General features: G+C 34.2%; 1 protein-coding gene across 1 annotated transcript in view; it reads left to right on the top strand.

Moving 5' to 3' along the window:
- The window catches only part of TRHDE (thyrotropin releasing hormone degrading enzyme), a 396,580-nt gene extending 384,984 nt beyond the window's left edge, over positions 1–11,596 (top strand). The window contains exons 17-19 of the mRNA XM_090275652.1: positions 455–595; positions 4,607–4,688; positions 10,900–11,596. Coding sequence (XP_090131778.1) covers positions 455–595; positions 4,607–4,688; positions 10,900–11,043 — 367 coding nt within the window. The 3' untranslated portion in view covers positions 11,044–11,596. The remainder of the gene's footprint in view (positions 1–454; positions 596–4,606; positions 4,689–10,899) is intronic.
- Positions 11,597–22,287: the final 10,691 nt, after the last annotated feature.

A 22,287-nucleotide genomic window follows, 5' to 3' on the forward strand; every position in this document is an offset into this window, starting at 1 on the left:
TTCCTTGAATATATTTCTAGTTACTATAAAATCTGTATTCCTAGAACTAAGGAAAACATAACTAAAGTATGTTTCAACTGACTCGAAAGATATACTTTGTTTCTAACTGATTTTTAAACATATTTTTATTTATATATGTAAGGAAATATTTCAACATAAAAAAGTGTTTACTAAAAGTATTTTAAAAGTAAGTTTGCATCATCAAACCAGAATTGTGACTTCTGCACTCACAAGATTTTTTCAGAATTTAATTAATGTATTGAATATACTGTGAGCTTAATCTTTCTCCTTTTTTATAACCAGAAAGTTATTCTATTGACTAGCTGGTATTAGTAAAGTTTACACTGGACTTTTTTTCTTGAAGAATATGATAAATTATATCATGTAATTTTTGTAATTAAAAAAAATATTTAAGTCATTGACTAAAAGTTTCTCCACAATTATTTCTTTAAAGGCTTCTAAATCTGTCACTGAACTCTGAGGTGGTGCTGGACCAAGATGCAATCGATGTGATAATCCATGTGGCTCGAAACCCACACGGTCGGGACCTAGCCTGGAAGTTTTTCAGAGATAAGTGGAAGATATTAAATACCAGGTAGATATAAAAGTTCAATCATTCATATTGGAGTGAGTAAATTAAAGGTGACATATGAGAGAGAAAAGCCCAACATTTTATATTAGAACCAAGGTCCAGATAATAGAGTTAGATTTTTTAAAAGTCAACCAAGATGCATCTTGCCACACCTATTGAACCAAAATTTATTTGAACAATTCTATATTATTAATTTATTAAATACTGATAACTGTAATAATGTATAGAAATACGGAGGGTAAAAATGTTTAGCAGTGTAATTTTCCTTGCAATCTATCAAATTGTCCAAAGTTGAATTATTATCATAAAACCCCTATATCCTGAATGTGTTTACAAAAAATGATTTATCAATCAGATATAATTGTACTACAACAAGAAAACTTTACTTCTGTAGAGTTGTTTTATATTTCCTTTAAATATAAATATCACAAAGCACCTGAAATAAAACCATGATACAAAAAAAGAACATTAGAATCACTATATAATTCTAGTTGCAATAAAATGCATTCCCGAGATAGCTTATTTCATGGTGAGAGTTCTTCAGCTTCAATTTTAGAAAATATTTTCTTATATATTTAAATAGATTATAATAAATATTAATGTAATACTCTGATAATCTCTATGGTATTTAAAAATTAAATTTATTATAAAGCATGTAAATGCTACATGTTCTCAAACTTAAATGTCCCCAGTGTGCAGACCTGCTGTTCTGTTTCTTAATAACTGGTATATAAACTTTGCTTTTCAAAGTACACCTTTATTAGTTGTCCTGGTATGAAAAGTATAACCTGAATGAATTTGTAGTATTGAAACATATTTCTATCACCAAATATTTTGTTGTCAGAAAGCAATGATATTCCCAGAAAGCACCTTGTTATTTTGTTTTTGTTTTTGTTTTTTTTGCATTTTCAGCTCAGAAATTAGAATGGTTGGAGGATTAGAACTTGCTTTGCTTTTATGCACATAGCATAATGAATAGTTAGACACATGGTGAAATTAATATATGCAAGCATTTTATTATAAGGACTATTAAATATCTATCAACACACAAAGCCTCTTTAGAGAGTGCTTTTGTAGATCAGAGTTCATTGTAATGCATATATAGTTTAGCCCCTACCAAAAAGTGTTTGGTTCCTGATATACCTATTTTGTGTTGAAGGGCCCACGATCTCTAATCAAAAGGTAGAAAGGTGAATTAAGATTTTAGCATATCTACAGATATGGCAGTGTTTATCTAACAAATAGGATTGTCTTCACCTACTCCTACTCCTCTGGCAATACTGGAATGTTTGAGTTCACGAAGGTGCTGTCCAAAATTCTCCTGACTTCATGCCCTGCAGACTTTTCCTGTTTTTTAGTTGCCATCTATCTATTCTCATGGTTTCAATCACTCCCAAATCTGTATCTCTAACTCAGTCAAAGCTAAATGCATCATTTATCTCTTCCTTTTCTCAGCAAACAATATGGCTATTCACCAACTGCTCAACCCACATGCCTAGAAATCTACATATGATTCCCTCTTTCCCTTGCTGTATGTAACAATTAGTCTTTAGGTCTTATCAATTTAACAATTCCTAAATGTTTCCAGAATTAGTCCTCCCTTTCCTGGTACCACTGCCCTACTGCAGGTTCTTACCTCTTACCACTACTCTTTAACAATAGTTCTTTTCTCTCCCTGCCTCTATAATTATGGCCACCACTGCACACACACACTACACACACTAGCCTTTTTCATTTGTCCCAAGAATCCCTCTGAAAAGCAGAAGTGATATTTCCGTGATGTAAAACCTTCAATGGTTCTCTGTTACACTGAAAATCTAATCTCCCTAATAAGTCCTCTGACCTACCACTTGGCCTCTTGTTTTGCTATCACCAGCCTCAAAATTTATACACTCTTAATACCAAATGCTTGTAGTTGTCTACAAACGCCATGTTGTTTCATGCCTCCCTGTGTTTGTTTATATTGGTCCTCTGCCTAAAATTACTTTCCTCCTTGATATTCAGAACTACTCCATACTTAATCTCTATGCCAGCATCTCCTTGAATCCTTTCCCAAGAGCCCACAGCAAAAGAGATCTCCTCTAAACAAAGTGTATAATTTTATTATCACCACAATACAAGTAGTGTAATACCTACAATAAAAGGATTATGCCTTATTCATCTTTATATGACTATAAGTGGAGTATAAGCAAAACTCTTAGAAAAACAATTCTTCTTATTCCTGCACAGTAGGCCATTTCTTTAACCACATATTACTATTGGATGCCTATTTATTTTATTTAGCTAACTTTCTCATGGACTAGTTCAAAGTTAGTATTACAAAAAATTGTGTCAGTCAGTTTAGTCCTCTCATTTTACAGATGAGAAAACTGAATCTTCAAAAGCTAAATTATGTGAAGTTCTACAAGTTAAGAGCAGCATTAGAAAACATCTTCTGAGGGTGGCTGGACGTTTGCTTCCAAAAACTTATTTTTGGTGTACTTTTCTTAGTTCTGAATATGATAGCCTATGTTAGGTATCCTTAGCAGAGAATAGACAAATCAATAAAATGAAAATTCTTGCACTGGGTCATGAGTCAAGTAATTATGCTTGTGTTAGAAGAATTATGCAATTCAAATGAACGACTTGATATTTTATTTTAATTTCCACATAAAAAATGCTAATATTTTTTAAGCATTTTTGAGAAATTTGGCCCAGTTTCTAAGCAGAGAAAATGAGAATGCTGATGTCAATTTTGACTGACCAGACCAAAGGATCTGTGTGACATACTGACAATGCTCAGGTCTGTCTTGCAGTCCTGTTCCTCTGTTGGGATTGTTTTTCCTAGTGAGATAGGTTACCTTAAAGTGGCAAGTTTTAAAATAGTTCTTCCACAGGCCTTGGATTGGAAATGTAATAGTAATTCTTGTGTCTAATTATAGAGGGTTCTTTTTTTAAAAAAAATACTACTACTCATATTTCTCTTAAAATGTGAGCCAGATCATATGTCATCTGCTGGTGTCTCATAACCACAGCTCTTTGCATCTCCCTGACTCCCTGGAGAAATGACCTTGTATGTTCAGAGATCTTAATGGCATCAAGACACCACTTGTCATATGGAACCCTTGAGAAGGGTTCTAAAAAATCTTTATGATATTTCTTTTTTTAATTTTGTTTTTATTTTTCAATTATAGTTGACATACAATATTATCTTAGTTTTAGGTGTATACACCAGTGATCAGACATTACATAACTTACTATGTGATCATCATGCATAATTATTAGAATATTATTGATATATTCCCTATGCTGTACTTTACAGCTCTGTGTATAATCTGTAACTACCAATTTGTTACTTCTTAATCCTTTCACCTTTTCACCCATCCTCCCAACCCCCCTCCCATCTGGCAACCATCAAAATGTTCTCTGTATCTATGAGTCTGTTTCTGCTCTGCTTTGTTTGTTTTTTTTTTTAGATTCAACTGTTGATAGGTATGTATTTTTTGCCATTTATTACTCATATTTTGATCATTTTTTCTTCTTCTTAAGGAAGATCCTCTGTTTCTTGTAATACTGGTTTGGTGATAATGGACTCCTTTAATTTTTCTTGTCTGGGAAGCTCTTCATACGTTCTTTGATTCTAAATGATGGCCTTGATGGGTAGTCATCTTGATTGTAGGTACTTGCTTTTCATCACTTTGAATATTTCTTGTTAGTCCCTTCTGGCCTGCGAAGTTTCTATTGAAAAATCTTCTGACAGTCTTATTGGAGGTCGCTTGTAGGTAACTCATGGCTTTTTATCTGCTGCTTTTAGGATTCTCTTTCTTTTTGCATTATAATTATGATGCATTGGTGTGGGCTTTCTGGGGTTTATTTTGTTTGGGACTCCCTGTGCTTCTTGGACTTGTATGTATGTATATTTCCTTCACCAGGTTAGGGAAGTTTTCCATCGTTATTTTTTCAAATACGTTTTGAGAGACCAAGAAATAGTATTTCTAAATTATTGCCTGTATTGACTTATTTTTCTCTTTTTAGGTATGGAGAGGCATTATTTATGAATTCCAAACTTATTAGTGGAGTTACCGAATTTCTTAATACTGAAGGTGAACTCAAAGAGGTAAATATTTTAAGATTTATAATGCTTTTCTTTTATAAACATATGAAATTGTACATTTACTTTAACTATTTTCTTCTGACAGAATCATTTTCATTTCTTTATCTCACACACACACACACACACACACACACAGACACACATATATACACTCACCCACGCTAAAGACTTTACTCAATTCATTGTTTACAAAGACTTTTTAAAATTAATTTTTAAAAATTGTTTATGCTATTACAGTTGTCCCAATTTTTTCCTTTTCCCACTTCCCCACATCAATCCCACATTGTTGTCCATGTCCATTAGTGGTACAAATGTTATTTGTCTAGTGCCTTTACCTTATTTCAACTGGTCTGAATCCCCCCCCTTTAAAAAATAATTAATTAATTAATTTATGGCTTTTGGGGGGCTGCTCTGTAATAATTCCTCCCTCTCAGAGTTAAGACCCTTTATAATCTTATAAAGCACAATAGGCGAAGGTCTTGTACTCCTCTAGCTGCTTCAAGCTGGACATGGTCGTCGTCCTACCTACCCTTGGGTCCAGAAAACCCTAATAAGAGTGGGGATGTAGGGGAGGGTGGCCTTCCCACATGGGGAGGGATCGTGCAGACTCCAGGTCAGTTGGCTGTCCCTGGACAACGGCATGCTTGGTTTAACAGGCTGGCATCCTTGTTGTATTCTGGGGGCAACAGATTTGGCAACTGGGTTAAAAGGCATCATTCAATCCATAACCACTAGATGACAAAAGGCAGGGATTAATTTTTCAATGTCCCACATTAGGGAAAAAAAAAGACTTCTTTGGAGGAAGGTGTGCAAGGTACGTCACACCTGACACCTGTCCAAAACCCTTTTGCCCACTATACTTAGTTTGGGCCGAGGGGAATATTTCAGGTTTCCCCCCTCTCAGACCTCTGGACCCTTTCTGTCCAAGCCATTAGGATAGAAAAGAGAAATCAATTTTAAAGTGAAGCCTACAGACCACCCCATACTTCACCAACCCAACCACTTAGTTCAGCCAAACCATTGAGTCTCAGGAGGCAGCGATGCAGGCAGGATTAAGTGAGGCCTATATGTACAGACAATCACTCAGGTAATGAGATCATAGGCTTATGCCCTATGAAAACAGAACACACATGTTAATTTACACAACATAACCCACAAACCAGCCTCTAAATCTGCAAGACTGTCTTATTGGGAAGACACCCAGTTGCAAAGCATTTGATATTCTTCTTGCCTGTAAATTAAGCATCTTTGATGATGTCACAGACCTAGTTTAACTTTCAAATGAAAACAAACTTTAAATGAAAATAAACTTTGAAGACAGTTAGCTGCACTAATTTATAGTCTACTACTGAGCATTGTGATTTTCCTTGAATTGCAATTTTTCTCCTTAAAATTACCTTCCTTGTCATTAAAGGGACTGCATCAAGTCCATTTTTAATTTATCCTGTTCATTTGCATAAACACAACAAGAGCAGCAAATGATTACATATGATCTTTAAATGTGCTTTGCTAGAACTTACACAAGGAATCTTCAGTCTGTCCTTGAGGGCACAGAAGCTGAGCCACATACCTGCCATTCAGCCTTGCCTTGTAAACACCTGTACAAAGACATTTTTAACATGCTAACCATTAAATACCTTGAAGAAATGCTGGAATGGGGTATTCCAACCCACTCCTGATATCTTAGATCCAATCAGCTGCTCATCAGCTGATTCTGTGAATCCAGTTTAATATCTTCAAAATAACAAAACTGTCCTGTCACAATGACTCAGTATTTGGACACAGAAGACCAAAGTTGACGGTGAGGTACAAAACTTGAGTCTCACTGCTTTGTGCTCAGGCCTACACAGAGAATGGACAACTGGATATGATGATAATGCTTCGTGCTATTCAGTCTGTTAAATGGAATTAATTAATATGTTGAAAGGGAGTTTATCTAGCAATACCTATTGAGATTCATAGTTTCTTTAAAATTATGCTTGGCATAATCACAAAAGAATTTCATTAATGAGAATATGCTTAATTTTTTAAGCATTAGTGTCCAATTTGTGAAGTATCTAACAATTTTTTTTCTATGATTTGTTTCTCTTGAAACCAACTACTGTTTTGAAAATTTACTTCTCTAATAGAGAGGGGTATGAAATGGGAGGGGTAAATAGGTAGGTGGAAGGAGTAAAATATAGATACTTTTAATTGATTAAAATGAGTGGGGTTTCAAACATTGATCTCTTTTTTGTTTGCTGCTGTTCTGCACTACACAACATAGCTGAGTTTTGTCACTGAGCATCATGGTTTCCTCAGTTGTCACTGATGGAATGCCTGATGCTTTGGCCCAGAGTCAATCACATTGAGCAGCAGTTCCTCACAAGCATCATCCCTGGCACCACCCTTAATATCTTCTGATGTTGCTCAATTTTGTATGATCATCCCCCATGAACTAACTTGGATTCTGTCACACCATGAGCTAAGCTAAGTCTCTGATTATAATGATTTGAAATTTAGTTTTTATCCCTGCTACATGTGTTCCCAATCCTGAAGGATTTGATTTTGAAAGCTGCAGCATGTTCACTATGTTTTTAATAAAGGAAGCTAAGTGGAAAGACTTTTTTTCATATTCATACAAAGCAGAAAGAAAGAGCAATTAAATTAATGATTGCTTCCAATTTTCTCTGTATTTAAATGAAGTACTTTTAATTCCATGATTTTATATTCAATAACCTAGGAGTGAAAGACTCATTTAGTCACAACCTGTGCAGCTGTTGAAGTGAATGCAGAAGTGAGTGATCTCTCCCTTCCTCTTTCTTTCCCTCTCCTTATCCCTCCTTATTGCTGCCTTCTTTCTCTCTGCTTCTCTCCTCCCTACCTGTCCCTTGTCCCTTCTCCCTCTTCTTCTATCCTCTAACTCTGTGTGTCTTTCATATTTTTCTTTGCTTTGGTAATACCAGGCCACAGGGATATTTAACTGATTTTAATGCATTGTATGTATTTAGTATTTTTATGTATTTGACTTACATTTATAACTTTTTACACTTGATTCAATTGCACTTGAAATGTTCCAAGATACCCTTATAACGAAAGGTGCAAATGCGAAACAAACGAAATCGTGACTTTTAGTTCATTACCTGTAAAGCAGCTAACTTCACAATAGAAGTTCTCCGTGGCACAAGCTCTGACTCTCTAGTTTAGCAACTGTGGCCTGAGGCTTCTCCACACTTCCATTATCTAATCCTTGGTCTAATTGGGGACCACTGTTGCTGGGTGGAATGGGAGGTTAATTTGTCTTGCTGATAACCCCCTTCCATAAATATAAAGTGGCTGAGGAAATTCCAGTCTCGTTCTTCCATAACCAGTGAGCCTCATAAACAGAAAACCCAATGTGCTCCCTTTGGATATGGCACATTCTTATTCTAGCCGTTTATAGATCAAAAGGGAATCAGCATCTTTATGAATTCTGAAGTAGAGATACTTGCATTGTTACATGGTCTCATCCCCAAAACCGCATTCTAGACCCTAAATTGGCAATTTCCTTTAATTAGATGGCTCTAACAATTTGAACAAAAGGTTTCATGAGGCAGTGCCTTAATTTCCTTAATTTAAACTAATGGAAGTATAAGCACATGGAACCTCAGAGGCTCTTGCCATTTTTCCATACTCATGTCCTTTAAGCGGTCCTCTCCAATGCTCACTTGCCTACATCTTGAAGCTAACATACAACACTGCTGTAGAAGAATATAGAGCCCATGCATCACAGACATCCCATTTATAGTTTTAATAATTTACCTTGTGATGTTTAGGGTCAAAGGTACCCTAAAATAAGGGTTTTATAGAATGCAAAAATGTTTTTAATACAGGAATTGACAAACATGGCTAGAAATATTATGCTACGAAGAACAGGGAGAACAAACAACTCTGACATATTACTAAATGTTACTTTATAAAAATGCCTAAACTTGCAACATTTTTAATACAAAAGCCTAAGATAGCATCGATATTGAGGAAACACAGTAATAAAAACTAATAGTGGCAGAAATCTTACTGAGGAGCTGCAGAAATAAGCTCTAAACTAAAATGCTAAATGCTGTCAATCTACCCCACGGCCTCTAAAGTGAGGCAGGATCTGGAAGGCACTGTGATCACTCCCTAGGACCAGTTATGGGGCTGCTCTCACCACCTGTTTGCTAGAAGAACTGAGGAGAAAAAAGGGGCTTAACATCAACTCATGCCAACTACAGAAAGTGAGCCAGATGTCTTCTGATGAGTAAGCTACTCCTAAGATTCATGAGTCACCTCAGGCTCTCTGAACTCACAGGGCAGTATTGAGTGCGCTTAAAGAGTGATTTAAGAGACATACCAGTTATATATTCTACTGAGTGTTCATTTGCAGGATAATCTGACCTGCTATCCTGTCAATAGCACATTGGTATTCAAACCTTTTGTTTGCCTTTAAGGAAGCCCACAGGTTCTCCTCAGAGTCAAAGTTGCCCAAGGGTCATTAGCACTATTTGATCCATTCAGTGGCTGCCTAGGAAAAGATCTAATAAAGAAGAACATATTTTATAAGTAGTAGATGTAATTTTTCCTGATTGATATATTATATAAATAATGTACAAATGTACAGTGTAATAATGTACATGTTTTTGTAACAAATTAAAACACTAAATTCAAAACGTAGATCAACATGTATTATTTGTTGCTTTAGGATATGGACTGAGTTAGTTTGAATATAACTAAATGCAAATGAATTATGGAGTTAATCAGCTAAAGTTTAAAAATGTCATTCAGGTGCTTCCATTAGACTTCCTTTTTTACATATGTGTACCTACAGGTGTATGTGTATGGCATAATGCTTGAGATAATGGAGTTATTCAATCAATTCCAGTCCTTTCCTTTCTTCCCTTTTCCTTGTGTATATTTGGTTAAGCATCAAATCAATTTTAAGGAAAGTACCGATAAATCTTTGTTATACATTGGATACTTTACATGTTTGTTATAAAACAGCATAGTGATTTGAATTCTTGTAAAGCCCATAGCTCTGAGATATGATTATCCATTGCTAATGCGGTAGAGTCTGAGGGTTTGCAGGAAAATAGAGGATAAACTTTGAGAAAACCCACAGGTATCATGTAATCAAAGTAATAGTTACAAAGAAACTACACTACCCATAAACTGACTTTCAGATTCATTCAAAAGATATAATTAACTCCATTTTAAATGTCCTTCCCCCCATTTCTCCGTGTTCTTGGGCCAGTCCTCATGCACTGCATTTCCCTCCTGGCATATCCTCCATGTGGTGCCCACCGTGTGATGAATCACACCGCACACTAATTACACCACATAATCTTTCTGCGTTGCAAATTGATTTTTCACATTTGTCTATTAGCATTGCAGTTGTTGGTTGGTTGCCAGTTTCTTAAGACATCCCAAACAGAAAGAAAAGCTGCTAGCATTGAATCTTGAAGTAAAATCCTTGAGCATTCCCAGAATATGTTAACTCTTTAGAGAAAATTTCATATCCATAAAAATTCTGACAAAATATTTTAAAATTATAACATTTTAATTTAGTGTTCAAATTCTCTGGCTTAATGAGACTGCATTCCTCCTTCATTCTTTGCAAATTAAATGTAGTTACTCAGGTGATGGCAATGTTATTTAGTCATCCAGTTGTTACGTCATCTGACTTTTTTCCCCACTCCCCAATAACTTGAGCAAGTCCCTTGCCCTCAAAGATAATGTCTAGCCCTCAGACTGCTTATTTGGAGAAGATGAAGAATAATTTCCTCTCTACAAACAGAAAGTGAACTTTAATTCTTATATTCAGTTTTAAGGTTATTTTGTCCATTGATTGTGCTTTGTAATTAGAACTCGTCTGTTATGAAATTAATTCATCCACTGGATATGTTATGTAATGAGAACTCAGCCTATTATGAAAAATAAATTAAATATGTGTGTTTTAATATTTATTTATGAAACAAGAGCTGCTTTTATGGCTACTTAAACTGCAATGTCCACTCTTTTTCCCCCCATTTTAATTCCCAAATACAGCACACCTAATGGACGCAATCATATTGCATTTCAATATCAAGCTCACTCCACATATTAAATATACCTTCTGTAGTGATGGTAGAACATTGTTTCAAATGGATTATCATTTCCATATGTTGAACATGAGTTCATAAGACATGTATATTTACCATTTAAATTTTGTTATTTTCAGCTAAAGAACTTTATGAAGAACTATGATGGAGTAGCTGCTGCCTCTTTCTCAAGAGCTGTGGAAACTGTTGAAGCCAATGTGCGCTGGAAAATGCTTTACCAAGATGAGCTTTTCCAATGGTTAGGAAAAGCTCTGAGACACTAATATGTGTCTCAAAAAAAAAAAAAAAAAATCAACTCAGAAATTCTGCGAGAGCCCTGCTTTATGTAGAAGGAAGAAAAAGGCCCGATTTTCAGTGTTAACGTGTGGGAGGAATTTTTTTAATTGGTTTTGGGGGATTTTTTTCTTTCATTTATTCTGTTTTGTTTCTCTACTGGGTGTTCTTCTTTAAAGAAACTCTTGCAAGTGAAACTAGCCATGATTGCTTCAGCTGTACATTCCTTGCTCTACAGGACCAAATATGGTAGTGGTGCATGTTGATGTTGCAGTCAGTTTGGAAAAACATATTCAGAATATTTTGTGCATGGTTGTGTTTCAGCATGCTTATTTAAAATGTCCAATGTTGTATGTTACATATGTTACATCCAGGATGGGCATTATGCAAAAGCACAAATATTATCTGTGACAATCAGTGTTGAAATGAAAGAAAAAGTAAAACAGAAAATTATATTCTTAGTCTTGGGCATTGTAAGAGGTAAAATAGCCTTTAAGTGATCAAGGTCACTTATTTCAGCACTTGGATTGTCTTTCAATGACTATTATTTTGTTAACTCATTTTCTTTGAGTTAAAGTTGGCATATAGCTACTGTATGCATATGTATATGTACATAGGGAAGCTACATATGTATATAGTATGTTATACACTGAACTTCTGCAAAGAATATCTTTAAATCAAGGAAAACTTATCTCCTTTTTATAAATTCTTCAAACTTTGAAAAAGCTGAAAAGAATTTATCTCAACACTACCTTTCTTGACAATTTCCTAAGTTTCTCAACTGCTCTGAATTTTTTCATCTATTTCCTTAACAGTGGTCTACTCTACTACATAAAAAATGAATTCAAACAAAATTTGTGTGTAAACTAAACAATTTTCTAGTCCTCCTAATTAAGTGGCAGCCTTACATTCTAAATATAGATTCTGTTATCATTTTGGTCAAGCTTCCTATTGCATAAAACAGTTGTGCATAATTAATAATTATTAGTGCTGCAAAAATATTTATTTTTTCATCTTGTTTGTTTTTCCTTCTCATGCTGAGTGTCTAGAGAGTTTAAAAAAACTTGCTCTGTGTGTTGGTTTTGTGTCCGTGAATCTAATCCTCCATTATGCAACCATACCTCAAGTGGGTCTATTAGCATTTTAATGACCTTTGATGTCAGCGTGCCATCTATTAAAAGTTGAAAAGTTACTCTCTTGAACAATACTTATAACACAAGTATTTCTAAATGGTATTCTCTTCCAGTAGGCCAGCCTTCCAAACCTTGCTTAGATGCTCCAAAATTTTATATTTTCAGTTTATCATTATAAAATACCAACAGAACTACTGTGCATAAGCCAAATATTTGTGGACCACTTTCTACTTTCCCGAGGTTTTTCACACTCCCGAATCTCCTACAAATGTTATTGCAGATCTTGAAAGAAAATATTCTAACTCTAATAGTGAACACTGGCAAAAAAATAAATAGGTATTTTAGAAAGCAAAGCCATAGATTTATTATAGATTTGTAGTTGCTAATCTGTGGAATGAGTATCACCTAAAAGTGAGTATTGTCTTTTTAGCAGTTACTATCTATTACTTATAACTAAATTTTCCAGTGCTTCTTTTTAAAACACATGAATTTTAAATACTCTGTGTGGAGTTACTAAGACATAGTAATGCATAGTATAAAATTTAAGAGCCATTCATCTATCAGAAGTGTTGTGAACTCTGTCAGGAGTAAGTTCTGAAACATAACAATATCACACAGCTGTGCAGGACTGAAACATGCACTGTATCGCCACTGGATTTATGTAATAGAGGTGAGTGTCTTGTTTTGTGTTGTGAATTACTGAAAATTCTTAGTAGTTGAGACATTCTTTTGACTGAAATCACCATTTCCAGATTTGAGTTAGAAGGGCTTTTATAGTTTTTTTCTTCCTCCCCACTGTTAATAATCTTAATCCTCTTTCGGTATTTTAGTGGCCTTGAACAACTGGTTTAGCTACAATGTCAAATCCTAAGTGTATAATTCTGTGCAATGTTCAATACCTCATATAATACTTGTTCAACAATATAAGTGTATCAATGGCATTGAGATGGAATTTTTGTTCTACATATTTTTCAATGATTATTCTTTCCAATGTTGAAGATTATATCAGGCTTTAATGTTTTTTAGTTGTTTAAATAATATTTTCAAAATAATAAAATGACCAATGATATCTCTTGGAATATTCTGTAAAGTGTAGTTATAAAATTCTATTTTCTACATAGAGTTTTTATCTTTTTTCTCTTCTTTGTTTAACAACTCATATATATGCATGAAAAACAAATTATTGAAAGTGTTCAACATCCAGGCTTAAAATTTTACTGTGCCAATATATGTACAATGGCAAAACTTGGTTTCAATTAGAGAAGACTAAATAACTTACCACATTGAGTATTAAATATCCCTCGGTAACTTGTAAATAAAATGTTTTACCCATTTTGACACATTTTTCTTTAAAAGTGTCTTGTAATCTTCGAAGTTTTTATTTAAGATATATAAGCACAACATCTAAAGCTAGTATCTACAATGCTAGGATTATTTTTGAGTTTCAATAACATGGATTTTAGTTGGAGCTTAAACTCATTGGGGTGCATATTATTTCTTAGATAATTATAGGGATGAGATTTTTGTGGTAGTGTAGTTTAAAAACATTACAATTGTAATATCTTCCAAGGATATTAAGATTATACCATATATTTATAAATTGCATTTCATTTCCAAGAACTTCTACACATGCCATTTAATTTGACTCTTCTCAAAAATATAATAAATTATATTAGCCCTGGTTATCTGATGAGAAAATAGAGGCACAGAGTAGCAATATGAACCATTTAAAATTATATAATTATTATTTTGGGAACAAGTAAACAACATTTCTACAACTAAAATAGAAAGATATGTTTGAAATATCTGTATCAATTGTATTAGTTGGAGATTTTCCAGATACTAGAAGCAGCATCAAAATATGTGATGAAATGTATCAACAATATTGTTATTTTTAAAGTCTGTGTTTTTAATTTGCTTGATGTTAAACAACTGTATGAAATGTTAATCAGCATTGACTTTGGTCAGCATAAGATGCCAAATATCAAGACAAAATGTATAGCTTATTGATTATAGTTTTTTTTTTTTTTTTAGCTTTTGTTGGACATGTTTAAATGACCTTAAAATAATGAGAATTTGATTTATTTTCCACAAAAACTTCTTTAATAAACTCTATCTGTAGTAACAAATCATCAGATCACAGATAAAATGGTGTCCAAGTCAGTGAAAATAATATTCAGTAAAATGTTTATAGATCTACGCAGACTAAGTTGTGAAAAAGCAAATTTTGTGCAACTATAGTACTAGATTTGATACAGTAAAGGGATTTCTAAAAAGAAGTTTACAATAGTATATTTACTTAAAATCTACTGGCTATTAAAATTTTAAGAAATGTTTCCCTAAGAACTTGGAAACCTAAGATAGTCCAATTATTCTTTTCAGTACAACCATGCAGTAAACACATATAACTATTAAAGAAGTAGTAACAGCTTATGTAATGAGGAATTCAGATTCCCATGCCTGTATTTTTTTCTTTGTCACAGATTGTAGCTGAATTATTATGATTTAGTACTGCTAATTATGTAATGACAGAATTCAATTTAATAAAGACATTTATTGAGCACATTTTATTTCACAAAGCACTATTTGAGAGGTAAAGAAGGAAGAGAGGAATAAGGCCTGAAGGAATTCATATCACAATGAATGAAACAAATATAAGGAAGTAATGAATGAATCAGAATGAGGGCAACATGAAAAATAATTACAGGCTACAGAAGAGGAACTGAATAATTTTTAGGTATGGATAGTGTTATGCAATTATTTTTGTGCACTAGTTCTCAAAACTTTTATGAATAATTCCTATTTTGTTTCATACACTTAGTTGTAGTTCACACAATTAGTTGTGTTTCACAAAAATGTGTAACACTTAGAAAGTATAATAATACCACCTAGTTTAAATTTTATAATTGGACTGTATATTGGGATAGAATTTATCTTTAAGAAAAGCTGTTTGAACAATTTAACAATATCAGTTAGTTGCAGGAAGAATATTTAACCTATTTATGTAAAAGCTATTTAAGTTTTCTAAAATGGTTTTAGCATACTACCTGTATAGTCACGATATGATAATTTTAAGTTAATTATATATACTGTAAAGCAGGTTCAATAATTTTTATCCTAGAAAATAATGTATTTTTTCAAATTGGTATATGTGAACTTTTGAGTCAATAATGTTCTCGTAAAATATTCTTAAGTTCCAAATTTAATATATGAGTAACCTTCAGTTTAAATGCTTTGAATTATAAGGAAGTTTTTTATTAAAATATTTTGTTTAATGTGGTTTATACTCAGGAAAAGTCTAGCAAAAGTATATTCCAGTAGCTTTTATTTTCTATTTTATTTTATGAAATTTTATCTCAGTGTTTAGAAAAAGAAGTTTTAGAAGTATGTTAAATATTAAAAATAAGAGGTTGGTAAAAATTATTTCTAATTTTAAGTATACTGCATATGAGTAATTACATGTGTGTTATTTTTAAATAAGTAGTTCTTAAATGGCCCTACTAGTAGGCAGTATGATTTTATCTAGATTTTGAAACCATAACATTTTAAGGAATTTTATTTTGAATATTTAGTAGTTTAAGAATAACACATTGAAGATGTTTATCTTTTGCACATTCCAATTTTATGTAATAATGCGCTAAGAAAAAAGAAAAATATGAAAAATTCTTTACTTTGATATGAATTAATTTTTTTGTGCTGTACTAATGTTAGATGAGTTTGATTATAGGAAAATAACAAAAATGTGAGTGTCTACTAAATTCCAGGCACTTTATAGATATTTCACTTAATAAACCTAATAAAATTACATCAGTTTCATTTTACCATTTAGGAGATTAAGCTAAGAGTCATGATCAATTTATATAACTGGTGGTAGGTATTAGCTGGGATTCAAAAACTTGCACACCCAAGCCTCATATGGCTCAAATTGGTCATTAATCTGCCTCCAACATACATGGAAACATAATGATTATCTATACAGACCATTCTCTATAGAAGATTTTAATAGCTCACTTTCTCATTATCATTAGCATATTTGAGAGACATGTTAATTATGCATTCTGGTTTGCCACTCATTTCTTAACAAGGATATTTTACATTAGTGTGTGTGGTAGGTTTTAAGCTATATCAAATAATTAACAGATATTCCAACCAACAAGCCATGAGAAATAAATAAAAAAAGACACTGGGTTGCAAAGCTCCCCCCAGTGGACCAAAAGATAAGGTTAAGCCCCTGTTCTGCATATGGGGACCTATCAGTCTAGTGAGAATTTTGCTTAGCGATGAAGTCAGGAAAGTATTTCTCTCTTTGTGCTTAGATCTGTGGTCGAGCGACTGCAGCTGCTCAATATCCCTGAAGTCACATTTCCATTGGGCTGCTGTGCATGCAGTTTATGGTAACTGCTTTGACCTAACTGCACAGGTCAGTTTGCTTCTAACCACACATATTTTTTTATTATGTCATGTGTGTAAATGAAAGAGTGAATTGTTTTATAATATATTATGATGGAGTTAAGAATATATGCCTTGAATAAGCAGTGCATTTACTTTCTATGTTAATCATTCAGTCACTATTCTTTTAACCCCTACTAAGTTCACTATATTATACTTGTTCTTGTACATCACTGTGTTCTCACATTCACTTATAATCTACTGGGTTAGAACATTATTAACTTTTTGTTATTCAGTTTCATTTAAAATAGGTTTGTCTTCTGTCATCTCTCAAGTATGAAGCATTTTTCAAATAAATTCCTCCTCAGTTGTCCTAATCTACCTTTTAAAATATGATATAATAGTGATCTCACATTATATTTTAAAATGCTACTTGTACATTGCCATATATGAATACACTTGTCATTTTTCTTTGCTATCTTTTAGTTCCTTATGTTTTGATAATCACTGAAAACAAATTAGGACTATAAAACTAAAACACATTAGGCCTATGAAGCTTATGCACTGTCCAGTTATTTGACAAGAAGAGAAATTTTTCCTTTGAGCTTTAATAATTGGCTTTCTAGACAACACTGAATTCATCAGATAATTTTAAAGAAATATTATGTGGTCTCTTTATAATGAACTTGAATTTATTCACCAACAATGTTTATTTTCCTATAGCCATTGCCAAATGAATAGATATTTAAAATATGACAAAATGAAGCAATTTTTTCTTTCTATTATTTTACTATTTAGAAATAAAAGGTAATTAAAAATAAATACAAGTTACTAAAGCTTTTAACAAATAAATAACTTTGTGTTAGTTTAGCAAATGTTTTCTATGGTATACCTTTAAAAGCACTGAGGAAAAATTGAATTAGTATATAAACCTCATAAAATTTTTATTCTGGAATTCCGGCCAAGATGGAGGCCTAGACTGACATGCTCCATTTCCCTCCACAACTAAGAAGAAATACAACTACTGCAAAACCAGAAATAACCAGAAGTTCCAGAAAATAAATGGAAGTCCAACATAGGAAGTTATAAAGAAGTGGTGATCGTCTGGACAAGTAGGAGGGGTGAAGCTGGGGAGAAGAGTTCAAACTGTGCTGTCTTCGGCGGCAGCAGCAGCAGCGATGGAGGCAGGACAGCAGTAAGCACAGACACCCGTATTGAGGGGGAGGTGAGAAGCGCCTGGGGAGCACCCCTGGCTGCAGACCAGACTGGTCAGTTTGTGATTCCAAAGCAGGGGAAGGCAGATCTTTATTGCCTTGGACTGTGAGGCCTGGAGGGGGTGGGAATGGAGGAGGAGGCTCCCGGTCTCTCAGCGGAGAGTGAACGGCAGGCATCCATCTTGGACTGCCGCCCCCGCAGAAAACACCACAGCGTGGTGAGATGGGTTGCCCAGCTGTGACGAGTGCACAGGGCTCTGCCCCTTATAGCATAGGAGGTGTGACAGCCCTACTCAGGAAGCAAAGGTAAACACAAAACAGTCAGGATGGCACAGATCATGATAGAGTTCCTGATGACACAGCTGACCAGACAGCAAATATCTAATCTAACAAAGCAACAGATAGGAAATCTTTCTGAGGCTCAGTTCAGAGCTTTGCTTATAAAAATGCTTACAGACCTAACAGCAGATCGTAAACAAGACGGAAGGAATGAAGGCTAGTCCTGCTGAAATGAACAAAAACACATACAAAACTAGTGGTGAGGGCAAGAAAACCAGGGATCATATCAACAAGTCGGAACATAGGGAAGGAACAAACAGTCAACCAGTACAGAAAGAGGAAATGAGAAGTGAGGAAAATAAGGATAGGCTCAGAAACTTATCAGACAGCTATAAGCAGGCCAACATCCAAATCACAGGGCTGCCAGAAGGTGAAGAAGAAGGACTAGAAATTGAAAAATTATGTGAAAAGATAATGAAGCAGAACGTCCCTAACTTGGGGAAGGAAATAGACTTACAGGTCCAGGAAGCACAGAGAGTTCCAAAAAAACTGGACCCAGGAGGAACCACACCAAGACACATTATAATCAAAATGTCAAAAATTAAGGATAGAGAATCTTAAAAGCAGCAGAAGAGAAGAAGAGAATTACATACAAAGGGGTCCCTATATGACTCTCAGCTGATTTCTCAAAATAAACTCTGAAGGCAAGAAGGGACTAGCAAGAAATATTCAAAGTAATGAAAAGCAAAACCTATAACCATGATTACTCTATCCAGAGAAGCTGTCATTCAGAATAGAAGGGCAGAGAAAGTGCTTCCAGGACTTTCCAGGAAAGTGCTTCAGTAAAACTGAAGGAGTTCATCAGATCCAAACCACTGTTATATTAAAGGGACTTATTTAGGAGGAGGATCAAAACTATAAAAATTAAAATGAAAACTATCACAACCACCAACAACAGAAGCTAGGGAATTGAAACAAAGGCACACTTAGCAGGCAACAAGAGTGGGAAAAGAATTATAGGTATGGGGAACATTTTCAGGGGAGGTCGGTGGGGAGGAGGAAGGGGGAAAGAGAGGAAGATGGTACAGGAATTAAGAAGCATAGTAGGAGGGAGTGGAGTAGACAGGAAGATGTTGAGAAGAACTATATGCACAACCAATGGGCATGGACTAAGTGGGGGGGACAACTGGAGGGAGGGAAGTCACTGGGTGGAGGGGAACAAAAGGAAAAGAAATTGGGACAACTGTAACAGCATAATCAATAAAGCATATTAAAAAACTTTATTTTATTATAACTAAGCACTAACAAAATGGACTTTTCTAAATGAGAAAATTTGTCTTCTGTATTTTAAGTAGAACAAATTTGAATTTTGCCTCTGATAATAAAATTTTGCTCAGTAATATATAATTCATCACTGTCTTTATTTTCTGACATGTGAAGATAAGGCCAAGATAAATAATACCTTCTGCTTTATTATTACACTTCCGTTTTCACTTGAGAACCAACCAATTTTTAAAAATTTTGAGTTTACACATCATGAGAGGTCCATGGAAAAGGAAAAAAAAAAACTTTATTTTCTGACATAGCTGTTTATAAAACATTTTGGAGCTAGAATAAAGAAGCATGTATTTGTGCTATATTGCAGAAAGAGAAAAAAATACCAGTTTGGTCTCCTTTTTAATTATATACCTTTAAAATAATTGAAATGACCTGCACTTTGGTAAAAGTGCTTTCACCTGAAATGTACTTTGGATTGCTTTTTTAATAGGTTTTCAATGTTCAACAGACTGTCAGGATTCCTGAATTTCAAGAACAGTTTTCAGTAACAACAGGTGTATAAAATATATATAATTAGGGCTCATAACTAGTAATAAAAATATTTTTTATTAATTTTAGAGAAAGGGAGGGGGGAGAGAGAAGGAAAGAGAGAGAAACATGGATTTGTCGTTCCACTTATTTGTTGTTTCAATAATAATAGGGGTATAAAATATAATCAGGGCTTGTAACTAGTACTCAAAAATACTTAAAATATTATTTTATTTATTAATTTTAGAGAGAGAAAGGAAGGTGTAGAGAAAGGGACAGAGAGAAATAGATCTGTTTTTCCACTTATTTATATTCCACAAGAAGCATTCATTGGTTGCTTCTTGCATGTGCCCGTCTGAGGATCAAGCCTGCAACCTTGGCATATCAGGACACACTCTAACCAACTGGGCTACCCAGCTGGGGCCAAAAAATATTTCTTAATATCTCTGGGTTTTTCTATTTCTTAAGATTGTTTAGGGAGCATTAGAACTTGATTCTGTACAGCCACCCATTTGAACCTTACCCATAATACTAATAGTCGTAGGGAATTCTCTGCCATAGGCATGAGAGTGAGTAATGGAAGGTCTTTCAAGCCAGAATCCTGGATACTGCCATTAGTATTGGAGTCAATGTCTACATGTATATGTATGTATATATACATATACACATATGCTGGAGATATATAGATGTATACTTATCTATAGATGTGTATGCATATATCTCATATCATATATGCATATATACCTTATATCCATATCTATATAGTTTATTTCACTGTCCAAATGATCATTGTGTTGCAGAACAATTACATTACTCAGAAAATGGCTATTGCAAAATATAAATTGGAGGAGTAGAGCTTGGGTACCATCTTTTACTTGAAGAGCATGTCAACTGAATCATTAACTTATACAGACATGATGGCAAGAATTCTCTCAAAGAATCATGAAGGAGCTTATTAAAAAGCCATTCTGCCTGGCTCTCAACCCTAGAGATTGTCTTTGCAGGTTTTGGTGGGATGTGGTCATCTGAATTTTGAACAGGAATTTATGATGATTCTGGTGCAGTGATCCATCTAGACCACGCTTCCAGAAATATTGGCTAGACTCAGTGGTTCTCTGCGCTGACTTCAATTTGACTCCCCTGAATAACTTGTAAAACATTCTGATGCCTGAGCCACACTCCAGTCTAATTAGAGAAGAAATTCTGGCATGGGGCATCAGCATCAGTGTTTTTACAACCCCAGATGATTCTATGTGCAGTCTGAGTTAAGAATCTCTGTACAGGAGATACCAAAATGTGCATTAAGTAATGGTTACAGAATGTTACCAAAAGTGCCCATTTTTCAGAAATCTAAGAAGTTTTTACCATTTTTTTCATTCTTCACCAAATACAGAAGTAAAAAGTGTTCTCAATTAGCTAAATTGTAAAAAGTGAACAAGAGGACTGTGCAGCTGACCTCACGGCTCTAACGTGTCACTGCCACAGTGCAGAAAGCTGAGTAGGTCTGAGCCATCCATGGAGATGCCTCATTTGTGCTGTGTTCTGACACCGACATTCTCCTGTCACCTGCTTTGTCTTACACCTTTCCTCCATCGTCCAAATGAGTGTGCCTATATTCATATTTACTACCATCAATAATAACAAATTTTCAACTTTTGAAATAAAAGAGAAGCCTATTTGCATCAAATAATTGCTCTTTTGCTCTGAGAGGAACAGAACAATTTTTTTTTTCTGATACTCATCTTGCAAGTGCCTGAAATTGGAGAAAAGTTTGGGTTCAAATTATCACATCAGAGAGAGAAACACACCATAAACTATTACTCAAAATATTATCTGAAACATTATTATTTTTAAAGTTATATTTGTTTCTTTTTCCCTGCTCTCTTCTCTTTCTCTCTCTCTTTCATTGTGACCTGCCAGCTGAATACTGAGCCTTTTTCAGTAATGAACATTGTATTTTCATTTGACATTGCAGAAAGAATAGTGGAAGTTTTGAGCAGTTTCTATATCAATGCGCATAACAGAATGTGACATGTGTTCTTGGGATTGTCAAACAAGGCCCAAAGGGCACCTAGGTGCATTGAAATGGCTGGCTGTGCTCTTGAGTCTTTTTGCACATTCATCATTCCTTTAGTTCTTGGCCTCCCTTGGGTTGTTAAAATTTGCTTCCCTTTCCTAAAATCTCTAACTAATTAGAGATTTCAGAATACAAATGAATTTATTATTATTTTTCACAAAGAAGGGAACTATAAATATTGTCACCTCTGGAACATTTTAGCACAATGGTAGAGGATCATTTAATTCTTCTATGCTGAGCCATATATGACAAAAAAAAAAAAATACCCTAATCTTCTCTATTCTACATTTGCTATTTTTTCATTCTTTGTGTTGTACCCTATGTTATTACCTTCAT

Source organism: Furipterus horrens, unplaced genomic scaffold (genome assembly GCF_987537825.1).
Source record: "Furipterus horrens unplaced genomic scaffold, mFurHor1.1.pri manual_scaffold_4, whole genome shotgun sequence".
Taxonomy (NCBI): Eukaryota; Metazoa; Chordata; class Mammalia; order Chiroptera; family Furipteridae; genus Furipterus; species Furipterus horrens.